Source organism: Echiichthys vipera (genome assembly GCF_963691815.1).
Source record: "Echiichthys vipera genome assembly, chromosome: 11".
Taxonomy (NCBI): Eukaryota; Metazoa; Chordata; class Actinopteri; order Perciformes; family Trachinidae; genus Echiichthys; species Echiichthys vipera.
In genome coordinates this window covers 19,990,270-20,003,697 of record NC_139836.1, presented here as the reverse complement: position 1 = coordinate 20,003,697, position 13,428 = coordinate 19,990,270, and the positions used below count along the sequence as shown (strand labels likewise).

General features: G+C 39.7%; 1 protein-coding gene across 1 annotated transcript; it reads right to left on the bottom strand.

Annotated features, from left to right (window-relative positions):
- Positions 1–1,256: 1,256 nt before the first annotated feature.
- On the bottom strand, positions 1,257–12,839 carry LOC310953870 (bifunctional 3'-phosphoadenosine 5'-phosphosulfate synthase 2-like). Its single transcript, XM_083923128.1, has 12 exons — positions 12,739–12,839; positions 9,739–9,853; positions 9,362–9,597; positions 8,708–8,846; positions 8,390–8,508; positions 5,942–6,055; positions 5,196–5,307; positions 4,482–4,687; positions 4,080–4,215; positions 3,135–3,403; positions 2,805–3,034; positions 1,257–2,412 (listed from the first exon to the last, which is right to left on the bottom strand). The coding sequence occupies exons 1-12, from the start codon at positions 12,763–12,765 to the stop codon at positions 2,271–2,273; spliced, it is 1,845 nt and encodes a 614-aa protein (XP_083779254.1). The 5' UTR covers positions 12,766–12,839; the 3' UTR covers positions 1,257–2,270.
- Between the last annotated feature and the right edge of the window lie 589 nt (positions 12,840–13,428).

Sequence of the window (13,428 nt, the reverse complement as noted above, 5' to 3'; positions counted from 1 at the left end):
CAAACAGCACCAGCCACGGTGTGAGAGGGGCTTTACATTAATAATATTCTTGTCCATAATATATACAAAAAAACAAATAATGTCCTCTCCTAATGAACTGTGTATAACCATCAGCCTACATCTGGAACCAAGAAGGCCCTACTCAACCCATGTCAATACAATATGGAAGCTGTGCAAACTATTCTTACATCAAATGTGTGATCACTAATTGTCATTTCCATATTTAAATAAACGACAGTCTTAATGCCAGTGCTGAACACCAAAAGGAAATGTAACTTTATCACATTTTGGGGTATTAATATACGATAAGCCTAAACATTCGGCCTGTTGGACACAAGATTTACACCAGTAGCCGTCCTGTTCATTTCTCAGTGACATGACATGTTGGAGATTTTATAAAGTATTGAGGGTGCAGTTCAGCAGATTTAAACAGAGTTACCTGGGACATCACAGATTGAATGATCTGACTTCATGTCATAGGCTAATTAGGAAACTTTTTTTTGCAGGGGGGACATGGTTCTCGTCATCTTATCTTGTAGCACTGTAGCCTTTATAGCTTAAATACTTCCAAAATGAATTAGTCGTTCCAGTTTGCTCAACGTTCTCTTTAATTATAATTGGAAAGCGTCTCAGGATCTCCGTCATCTTTTATAAAAGATCCAGAACCGGATCCAGTGTTTTACAATTCAAACAAACGTGCACACAATATGAGATAATTTTAATGAACACCTCCACTGTTGACTGTGCTTGCTGTTTGTCCAAGTCCACCCTCTGTTTAAGAGAAAGACAGCAGGTAGAGACACAGGACTATCTATGGCTCTGGTGTCAGTGAGATAAGTTATCGTGATGAGTGCATTTATGAAGCCCACCTCCTGTCAGAGAAACCCACAGTGACTGTGCCCTTTTACATGCATTTACAGTCGCTCTATGATTATGTATTCCTGTACCACTTCTCGCCAACAGATGGCAGCGCTGCCCTTTTGGTGTGCAGCCCCAGAATGCCACACTGCCTGTTGGACTCTCACCTTTAACCTTCAATTGATAAGTATGCACCTTGTACAGACAAAAGTTGATGTAGGATGTGTTGCATAACCGGTGGAACATAGAAAAATCGGAACAGAGATATCACTGAGAAGAAAATATTTCAATCAATTACATTAAATGACATGTTTCACAGTACACAATATTCCAGTATTCATAATAACAAATACGTTCTTTATTACTGCATTTTTCTTCCTAAAACTGCAGCTCTTCCTTACATGAATGCACTTGCCCATTTTATAAAATCACAGAGAAATCCCAGGCAAATGCCAGCAAGAAACCAAAACATGCGTGTTTTATAATGTTGACATTTGAGAGGAAGGCACTTTCACATTTGTATTTCATAATAATATGAAAAATGAACATGATGAATTAATCAACATCCATACATGTAAAACAAATAGGCACTGTAGGTAGTGATAGTAACTTTCATTCTGATCATCCAAATAACTTGACAGACAGTGATATAATTACCATAAAATGCTATTTTTAAAAAAGAAAAAAAAAGTGAAATCTACATTTTTTTTGCCATGCATCCCTCAGATATTATATATAAAATCACATATAAAAGATGATTTCCCTGTCTTGGGAGGTGCTCCTAAAAAAAATAATCTCAAGTTACTTTTAATTTATTCAAATACATAATTAAGTTAATATGCATATAAACATACACGCTTGTTGAACCAACTGCCACCACACATACACTATGCCCCCTCCATTTCTGCCTTTAAATCAAGGCTCAAGACACATCTTTACACCCTGGCTCCCCCCTTTAATTATCTTACCTCTGCACACCTCTGTTTATTAATATGTGGATGTTTGTGTTTGTGTTATGTGTATTTTATTAACATTGTTATTTTTACTCAAATGTTTTACCTTCTGAATGCACTATGTACAGCACTTTGGTCAGTGTGAACTGTTATAAATGTGCTTTATAAATAAAATTTTACTCACTTACTTACAATGGATTTTATAAATCACATAGTTTTATAGGAATGTAAAAATGTAATGATTTAACTGCTTTAGACAATTCAATTTGATTTGGCTGATTTTGACTTGTACAAAACACCCACACCTGCCAGAATTATTCATCATTTATAGAAATCTAAATGAGTATTTTTACGCAAGTTAAAACAAGAATCATTCTAAAACACTCTAGGAGTGGAGGGTGTATATTTTACCCCCTTCGGAATTGATGCTTTCCACTGGTGTGCTGAGTGCTGTGTTGATTACTCTTTCTTCTGTAGAGAGGCGTAGTACTCAACCAACACCTTCCAGGCTTTGGGGGCCATGAAACCATCTGGAGGGTTCTCTCCGCTGCGAGCCATGTTCCTCATCTTGGTCCCAGAGATGAACTCAAAGTCAGCATGTCTGAGAGAGTGAGGAGTGAAGAAAGGGCAGTATGGAGAGAGTGGAAAGGACAGGTTATTGAAAGTGTCGATCTGATGAAGCCAATATCACACCAGCACAGAAATACAAAAACGTTGATATAAATCTACAAGAGTGAGCCGCAGAATTTAGGGAGTTGTCTAAAAGATTTATACTGCAGTCTACAGTGCTAACAAGATAAGACATAGGGGCACAGCTTGGTTCACATGTCCATAAAATTTGTGTTTTGCTTTGAAAGATTTGGGCCTACAAATGTACGCAGGATGATGTTCTGTAATGATTCATCACAATTTCACATATAGTCTGAACAAATGTGCTGAACACTAATGATCTAGTGCACTTTGTCCTTGCATGTGGATTCATTCATCACTCACCTCTCTTTGTCGTAAAAGTCCATAGCCTTCTTAATCTTGTTGTAGGCAGCGACCCTGAAGGGGATGATCTCCACAGAGGTCAGGCCCGGTGCCATGGTGAGGACTTTGCCTCCATGTGTGGGTTCATACAGGTCCTGTCTAGTCTCTGGGTGAGGCATGCCTGCAGGGTCCCGGCCAACGATGTAGAAGTTTGCTCCGGCGACCATTCTGGCTCTACAGTGCCACTGAACCTGAATAGACATGAACACAAGCAGGTTAATATTCAATCACACCTACATGTCATAATAATAATAAACCATAGTGATTGTAACCTCCGACTAAACACCTCACCTCTGTGGGTCCAGCGTACATCATAGGTGAGGGGAAGATGGCTACAATGGTGTTGGCTGGCTCCAGGACGCCCTCTTCCAGGACAGCAGAATGCTGCTTCATCCGCCAGCCCAGAGGTACATCGTCATCTTTGGTCCAGCCGCCGAGTGGGTGCAGTAGGAGGACTGGATTCTTGTAGCCTCGCTCCAGCAGACGCCGCTTGGTGTCCTGCATCAGCAGGGCGTGACCATTGTGGACTGGGTTACGCAGCTGGAAAGCGAATACCGCATCTAAGGAGGAAAACATATAGGCGCATAACATTAAGGTCACATCAAATAATTTGTAGTAATAGAAGCAGTATTACAGTGGAGCTTTACAATCCGTACAGTCCAAAAATATGCAAAGAATAGGGTGCATTTTAATAGCTGTCACAGTAAACATGCTAATAATGCCTTTCACATAACTCGAGACTTTGTTTCATAAATGTGGCATCAAAATTGCATGTGGTTTGTGTTCAAAAACTGTTAAGTGCACATCACGACATGCTTGCACCAACACCAACTGATGGGACCACAGAGCTTCAAACAATACTGAAAAACAAAACTGAGCCAAATAATAAATACTGTATTGTGGTGTAGATAAATAAATGGCACAACCTTGAACACAACATTCACATCAAAGTAGGTGAGTCAGTGTAATCACAGGTGATCAAATGTCATTGTTGTTTTCAGAAAGATACTGTATGTCTGCACAGATCACACACACATCACCATGCTGCTTTAAATTTACCATTTTATTTTTTTCATCTGGTCCTTTGTCAAGTTCTTCTGAAAGACAAATGTTGTTAAGTACTTGCTTTAATTTATTGATGTTTTCACCGGCTTCTACTTACAACACATTGTATGCCATTGCGCCTTCCCTGATTGTTAGTGTAGCTTCATTGTAAAGTCATTGATATTTTCTCACCTGCTTTCATGTCTTTGAACTTCTGCTTGAGCTCCTGTGGAGTAAGGCGGTACTTGTCCAGTCCATCGTCCCATTTGATTCGCTCCAGCACCTCCAGGTCACCACCTACCAGCCAATCACCTCCCTCCATAACCATCTGCGCAAGGGGATCAACAGAGATTTATTATTATTTTTAATTCAAATCTTTATCTGTAGTATTGATGTTCAGGTAAAATCGTTGCCTTTGAACTAAGTTCAGTTATTTAATACTTTTCCAGGGCTTGATTTATTTTATATTTTCCACAAAATGTGACAAAGTGAAAGTACACAATGTGGTGGTATAACTGTTTGCAGTGCAATCATGTGGCAGACATTACAAGAATAACAGTGCATGCTGAAGACATTTGATAAATGCTTTATCACCTTAATGTAAGGGTGCTGTGGACAAGTGGTGCCCCACTGTCTGGCACAGCGTTCCTCCTTGCGGTTTTGGTAGAACTCTGGGTTCCTGAGAATAGCCACACGTGAACCCTGGTACTCCAGAGCTACAGCCGCACAGCCGTCCAGCTCCTGCTTGGTCTCGGTGCTAACAGGCAGGACGATGGGAACAGACATGTTGATGGCCCCACCTGAGACAGAGGAGGATGCAGTAATCTCAACCAGTGAACTAACACAAATATAATATCAGAAATATTATTTCAATTAGTTATTTGTTATAAGTAATCACATTAGCTCTGTTTGGAAGTAGCCGTGATCTTTTTTTTCTGTTGTACAGGACTGCTGTTATATATCTATTTTTTAAAATACCCAATTCATACTTTCAGTCATTCACACCACATTTAGATAACAATGAATCTTGCTGGTAATATGAGAGTTAATGCTCGATTGTGTTTTTTAAAATCTTTTTATACTGTGCTTTTATTTTATACCACTGAAGGAGACACTGAAATGCTGTTGTACAGTTGCTGTGCAATGACAATGAAAACTCTATTCTATTCATTTGATGTCTCGTTTCAAAATAAATTGCATCATGTTTAAAAAATGATATGCACTATCAAATTGAATCGTCACTTCAGTTCTCGGTTTTAAAGGGATATGCAGCTAGTCAGGTCGATGCAACACTGCTGTAGTACTTACCATCCAGCAGGTTGCCAAAGTGTAAAACCTGGAGGAACTCTCTTTCTCTCATGAAGCCCTTTAGAGGGCTAGCCCAGCCTTCTGCCAAGACCTGCACCCACTGTAGATCCAACTGGTGACAGAAAACCGTCACTCATTATAAACAGCATGGAACAAATTTACGTATGGATTTAACTGCACTCATGGTATTCAGTGTAATATAAATGATGAATTAAATAATCAATGAATTGTGGATCGTACAGGGTTACACTTGTCTCCACATGTCTCCAAAGCCTCATTATGCTGTGTTTGAAAGAGTCTTTGCTGATGACATATTTACGATCAATACATTAACTACCTCACTAAACCATAACAAGATGGTCAGAGATAACATGTTGCAAACACAGCCTTAGATGAATAATAGCCCTTCTTGTTCCAAATACACAAATAAAGAGTGAAATAACCATTTGTCTAGGCCCACTGAAAAGATACTATTAGAAAGAAAGTTCACTTCAAAGTACTTGTATGTGAACAAAGTGCCGCACTTATCTTTCTATCTTTATTACCACACTGCTGTATGCCCGGTAGGCTTTCATGTCTTTATTAGTGCACAGGGAAGTCAGAGCAGACCATTAATAGATGGGGTCCAAACAGTAGGGAATGTTTATGGGCTCATCATATGCAGCTCTCTGATATGTCCAATATTGACCCTCTTGTCCATTTGCCGTGTGATAAAAAGAAGCCTGTATGCCAGTGTGCTGGGTTACCTTGGTGATGCTGATGGTGGGAAGCGTGTTTGCGTCAGCCACAGCAAGATGCAGCTTGTTCTCAGTAACAAAGAGTTCATTCACCTCCTCCATGATCTCGCCGGGTACAATATTCTATATTCAACAAGAAAAGGGGTTATTAAAGGAGACATACAGTATATTGGTGATTTTCCGGTTCGTTCTTATTTTTTGGGTTTCTATAGAACATGTTTGCATACTGTCTGTCTGTCTCATACTGTCTGTCTCTTTAAGCCCCCTCTCCAAGAAAAGGCCAGTCTGCTGTGATAAGTCAGTGTTTTGCAGCCGGGGAATAACTGTTACTGTACTGTGGCGGAACTTTCTACCATTTATATACAGTCTAGATTAGGTTGTGACGTCACAATCGTACAGAAGTTCGGGCGGCTCATTTAAAGGCACAGTTTCTGAAGAGTTTTGGCTGTATGCATTTCTCTGTGGGATGACTGCTTGTATACGACCTCGACCTGCTTCATCATTTTTTTAAAAGACATGTAAATCTCACTGTTTACAATATGGGACCTTTATCTATGCTGCAACTAACAGTTATTTTCATTATCGATCAGTCCAATGATTCTTAATTTACAGATAAATCAATGAATCGTTTGGCCCATGAAACAATAAAAATGATAGTGATAGTGATAAATGTCCTTCACAATTTCCTAGAGCCCACAGTGACGTCATAAATGATGTCCAATCAACAGTTCAGAAGAATATTTCATTGATTCCAGAGGAGTAATTCATTTTCACTCAGTTATTATTATACATATTACACAAACACACACACACACACACAAACAAACACACACACACACACACACACACACACGCAGACACAGACACACACAGGCCATAATTACACACACATACTGTATGTAGAAATGACTCAATTTAATAACATGCTGTGACACATATATCTATGGGAATGAAGACATTCACTTATATTCATGTATATGCCTATTTTCATCCTGAACTTTACCAATATAATGCAGTTCTTGGTGTAAAAAAGCCTTTTCATGTCGGTGTATAATATTACCACAAAAATATGATCTAATTTTATCTTTTTATATGCTTGAATCTCTCAACAGCTGCTTGCAAATATATTTGAATATACAGAGAATATATATATATATATATTTATATAGCCATGACATGACAGGGCATGATTCCTAGGAGGGATCTGCATATTCCTGCAACTACACTCCCATCTTCTCAGCCACAGGAACAGGAGGCCAACTAAAAACAATAATTTCACAAACTGGTCACGCTGACACAGCATTGTTTCATATAAATGTAACTCACCTTTGCCTCTATGATGGCCGTACAAAGCCCTTGTGTTTACTCATTAACTTTATCAGCAACTTTTCCTTAAAGCAAAGCTTGACCTTGTGCAGCAGAAGCAATGTCACGTTCTTTCTTCGTCTCAATGAAGGTCTATTAATGGTATTGTTCCCAAGAAAGGTATTTTGTGGTCAGGGTTACACTTGTCTTTCCAGTTTGACTGTTGTGATTTCATGTTGTGACAAGTATAAAGTGTGATCAGAGTGATGTGTCAATATTGAATCCTGTAATGGTTTACAATGCTTTAATGGTAAAGAACTTGATCATTTGTCTGTGTGAATAGACCTGTGCTCTGTCTGAAATGCTCAGTTTTGGCATAGCTCTTTAAGCCCCTTCCAGAAAAAGCCCTGCTCTGATTGGTTAATTTTCCCGTGTCATCTGAATCTGCTGTCTTGGCGTCTAAACGCCTTCACTGCAGCCGTGAAATGACTGTAACTTTCTACCTATATACAGTATAGTTGTGACATCACAACCTTACAGAAGTTGTAACGGCTCATTTAAAGACACAGTTTGTGAATATTACAGGCTGTGTGCCTTTCTCTGTGGATTGAGTGTACTTTTACAGTATTTACAAAGCATCTCGACCTGCTTAATAATAAAAAACAAAAGACACGGAAATCTCACTTTTTAAAATATGGCACTTTTAGACTACTATTTTTAGAACTAATATCCTTTTATTTTGATACCATGTTTTATGATGTCCGATATGTTGTAAGAATTTCTTTCAACGTTGTTCTATTGTTCCCTCTTTGATGTGAAAGTCTTCATAGCTGGACTGGAAAATCCTGGGGACATTACATCTTCTTAATGTTTAATATTTAAAATCATTGTTTGGTTTTAGGGAGCTAGCTCGTCCATCAGTGACTACAATGTTCTTGCTTTGGTACATAAGCTGCTTGTCTAAATAGGGATATATAAGTCCGGTACTGGCTGACAAATAGGTACTAACAGGTAAGTATTTAACATTTACTTAGTGGCCTCTTGGTCATACCAATCAGTTGAGATCTGTGTGTGTTTGTCTCGTCCATCATTACAGACATCTAAACTAACACTGATGAAGGCCTGTGAGAGACACAATATGTATACACCCACCTGCTCCCTGAGCAGCTCCAACACCTGCTGGAGACACTCGTTCACTGAGAGCTCTCCAGTTTTCAGCACAAGATCCGGCACTTCGGGACGCTCATAATTAGAGTCGATCCCAGTGAAACCTGTCAAGACATGCGAAACCATAAAAAGAAGTCACTGAAACCACAGCAGTGTTCACATGCTATTTTTACTTGAATAAGGTAATTGTGAACTAGCCTGTAATTGTAGAAAGGGTGTGGCATTATTTGTATCACTCACACAGCGGCAGCAGCATATAAAAACTTGGAGAAAGTTAGCCGCAGGCAGAATTGTCGCACAGACCTTTGATCTCTCCAGCACGAGCCTTCTTGTAAAGTCCTTTGACATCCCTGCTCTCACACACCTCAAGAGAAGCGTGGATAAACACCTCGAAAAATGGTAGCCCAGCACTTGCATGGATCTTCCTCGCCTCATCACGATCCTGTGGAATAAATTAGAACATGCATTTCATTTAAATAGTTTAAAAGTGTTGCAGTGTATTCCACGCTGATGATACTTTTGACTTTTGGATAAAACATTCTTTAATAAAACCTTTCGTTAGATTGTTTCAGCTTCTTAAAGGGGACATATTATGCTCATTTTCAGGTTCATACTTGGATTTTGGGATTGTACTATAACATGTTTACATAAACATACTAGTATTGAATGGATAGTTTTCGCCTTTTGTCCTAAAATGTTCCGCTTTAGCACCTGTTTCTTTAAGCCTCCGTCCTGAAAAAGCCCAGGTGTGTCTCTGCAATTTCATTGCAGCCGGAGAATGACTGTAACAGCACTGTTAGCGGTCTGTGTACATTTGTCTAGGGATTGAACGTTTTGATGCTTTAACAGTATTTATAAAGGCACCTTGTCCCGCTTTATAATAAAAAAGATATGGAAATGTAATTTTTTACAAGGACCTTTAATTAAAAAAAATTAAATGTTACGGTTTTTTCTGACCTTGCTGAAAGGAGAAATGAAACTGGTGATGCACACCAGCCCAGCGTCTGCAAACAGTTTGGCCACTTCAGCAATACGGCGGATGTTCTCCTCTCTGTCTTCAGAAGAGAAGCCCAGATTCTTGTTCAGGCCGTGGCGAATGTTGTCTCCGTCCAGCGAATAGCAAGGAATAGCGTGGGACACGAGAAACTCTTCCAGGGCAAAACTGATGGTAGTCTTCCCGGCACCTGACAAACCTATACACCCCAAATGTGATAAGACATATAAGCATGTTTCAAACAGTCCACATCAGATTACCCTTATGATTCCTATGTGGCAGAGGAATGAGCCACCTCATGACCAACAGATGGATATAATTTTTGACTATAGAGATTCACCCGTGAGCCAGATGGTGCAGCCTCTGAAGCCTCCTCTTGTGCCCACGACCTGCCCTCTTTTACTCCGGGTGACATGGTGGTCCTGGAACACCACATTGGTTGACCTGTTGAGATCCTGAAATAGAAGAACACATGCTTAGACAGAGGCAAACTAAAGTGGTTCTGGGGGACTTACTCATGCTGATGATGCTTTTGCTTATTTGATGATTCTTTTTTATGGACCTGAATTGATTCTTACAATTTATAGTTTCTTCATGGTTGAATTGCCAATAATCTTACTTGACTTGCCAAGATCTTTCATATCATGCAAAACCAGCACAGAGGTGACATTTTATTTAGGGATTAGCACTCAGTTTAGCATAGTATGACTAAGTGTACACGCCCTGCCCTAAGTGACTATGTAGACCAGGCTGTGGATAAATGTGACTACATTTACTTCTAGAGGGGAGGGGTAGAGGAGGGAGTCATGGAGGAAGGGAGAGTACTAACTGGACAATGTGTCCAGTGTGCTGCCTGTAGCCCAGCGATGATGTGGCAGCGCTCATGCCCACACGTTCACCCTCTGCACCCACTTTCCCCTTTTCCCTTCGTCCATCCCATGGCTTCACTTTTTGACCCCCCCCCCCCCCCCCCCCCCCCCCATGTCCCTCATGCATATAACCTTTCTCCACCCGGTGTTACATTACCGTAACATACTAAGAACCTGCTATTTACCCTCACAGGGATCCAGTCTCAATTTGACAATGTGCATTTAAAGAGCCCTTTTTTCACACACAAAAGGCCATGACTGTAACAATCAATGACCACGATACTTCATGCTTACAGGTGTGTTTCAGCCAAGTAAGTGGGGAAGATCGCCACATAAAGTTCTACTCTACAGTTGTCTTCCTAGTCGAGGGGATCCATACATTTGCTGGGTTTATGGATAACCAATCTGGGCATTGCTCATACTAAAAAATAGAAATCACATCAAGTATGACTAATAAATTGAGTTGTTTTTCGAAAAGAAAATGTGCACTGGTAACAAAAGTGTGACATTCCATACTGTGTACTGTCATCAAATTTTGTTCTCAGTTACCTCGAGCAGCATTTCAAAGCTGCTCCTCACAGCAAGTAAGCAGTACAAAAATATTTTACATACTCAACTGCAAAAGGACACGTAGTCTCAAGTTTGCGCACACCCACCGCTGTAGGCAAACATCAGTATTCTTGCACACATTGGAGAAACCTTCCTTTTATTTATCTCAAACTCCTTCCTTTCAACAGTCATGGGAACATGATGTATTTTTTGGCAGTTCATAACCGCGTATTTATCTAAGAGAGAACTTTAAGGCCCCCCTATTTAAAAATGCTTTTATCCAAAACCATTACTTCGCTTCACAATATTAATCTTATTTCCTTTGAATCCATTTTTGATCACTTCCCCTAATTTAATTTTGCTGGCTTTTACATTTAACTCCTGTTGAAAAGCACTTTCAACTACATTCCTGTGTAGGAAAGGCACTATAAACTATTGTTATTACAAATTTGGAAGACCTTATATAACTCTTTTCCTCCTGCTCCCAATTTAGCGTGCATCCTTTCTCAGGAAATCACAAAAGACACAAGTATGATTAAATGTGCTCTGAAATTTCTCAACTAAAGGCACATGTGCAATGATGGCAAAATAGTAAGGCCGTTTTGTAATAGCAAAAGTAATAACACAACTTAAGTAATATCACAGGTGATTTTAAAGCTCCACTAAATGATGATTTTCATCATCAATTGGTCTGTCATTTTCTCAATGAATTGTTTTGTCTATAAAGACATTGTCAGACATTGTGAACATTTACATATCTAAATGGGTTATTCTGTCCAGTAAACAGTCTAAAAACCCTTCAGATATCCAATATATATATGTCTATATGTACAAATACAGGTATATATATCCTCCCCAACCGGTCAACACAGATGGCCGTCCTCCACAGAGCTGGGTCTGTCTGACGTTCCTGTCTGTAATAGGGAAGGTTTACGTAGCCAACGTACTCTACGGGGGAATGGTTGGGTCTCTGTATATAGACTATAAATAAGACTATAAATAAGTCTTGGAGTGTGGTCTTTACCTACTCTGTAAAGTGTCATGAGATAACTTTTGTTATGATTTGTCACTATAAATAAAATTGAATTGAATTGAATTTAATAAATAAAAAAGAGCAAATCCTGACATTTTAAGAAGATACAAGCAGCTTTATGGAACAAAAGCTCCAGGCAAAAACTAGACAAAGATGCCAAACAGGTTTGTGAATGGTAATTTCCCTTACAGTTAGTGGCATTTACACATATATTTAATAACTCCACATAATGTTCTCAAATCTAGCAGCATTCCTGTGCATCAGACTGTCGTTTCACAGTGGCCTCTTTCTCCCCCCTCACTATGTTATGAATGGGCCAAATTGACATTACTACAACAACCAGCCTATTGAGAGTCAAGGCAAGGCTGTATAACCATCACACCTGGCAGTAAAGTTACAGAGGAGAGGCACAAAAGTGAACAAGGCTTTGCAGAAAACGGGCTTTTAAAGCAACAATGCATGCAGGAAAAGTAATCCACTACTGAGATTACTTTTCACTGCTTTTACTGAATATCGTCAAGGAGAATATATCGTCTGCTTCATATTTGTATTGTCCTAATTTCTTGTGTGTGACTTTATATTTAGTGTGTGTACATATCTCTGTATCTTCCTATATTTTTCTGCATCCGCTATGCACAAACACCAAGTCAGACTCCTAGTATGTCATCTGATGACATACTTGGCAATAAAGTGGACTCTGATTGTGAACATAGCGGATAGTCAGTGATGTTATTGTGTATTACTGAGACACTTACTTGGCACTTTGGGAGGAGTTTTACATCTCGGGCGCTGCCGGCTCTCTCTCTCTCACACACACGGCTGAACTTTTGACAAACATTGACAGCTAGAATTACAGTTTTTTTTCTCCGTTATCTCCACATCTACTTACCGTACGAAGCTTTTTAACTCCGGACATTTTCACACCGCTGACGGACTGCTGAACACCGGGGCTCGGGACCGCTTCACGCACACACACACACAGGTCCTGGATGAGGGAGTCGAGTTGTAAGTAACCTCCGAATTTTTTGGTAATCGAAGAAGACGAAGGGGGGTTTAAAAGGGACTTCCAAGACACGTAGCATTCCTCTGGCCCAGCCTCCAACCCTCCTCCTCCGACGTACACAAGTCTGCATAATACATGTTGTGTAGCAGCCAATACTCGAGCATAACGACACGACTGGGCCGAGCAACCAAAACCGGCAGAACTGGGACAAGGGGACATACCGTGCATATTACAGTGTTGTTAAACTGCTATATTACAATACACCGACACTATCTCGGAGTAATAAGTAAGTTAGCGTTAGTTGTTGTTGTTCATATTAGTTTAGTTACTGGAGACAGCCATATAACACTCACCTCAGGTTACAAAAATCACCATGGTTACGAGATTGAACAGTTAAGAGAGCCGTTAGCCGTTAGCATAGACTCTTTTTTTCCTAGTCTTATGGACGTTAGCTGTAACTAGCAGGCTAACAGTAACTTTAAAGTTAATTTTAAACAATGTCATAAAGTTTAGGATACTGTCTGGGGTATAAATGTTCATTAATGGGATTTAGCAAAAAAAGCTAATTCACACAAT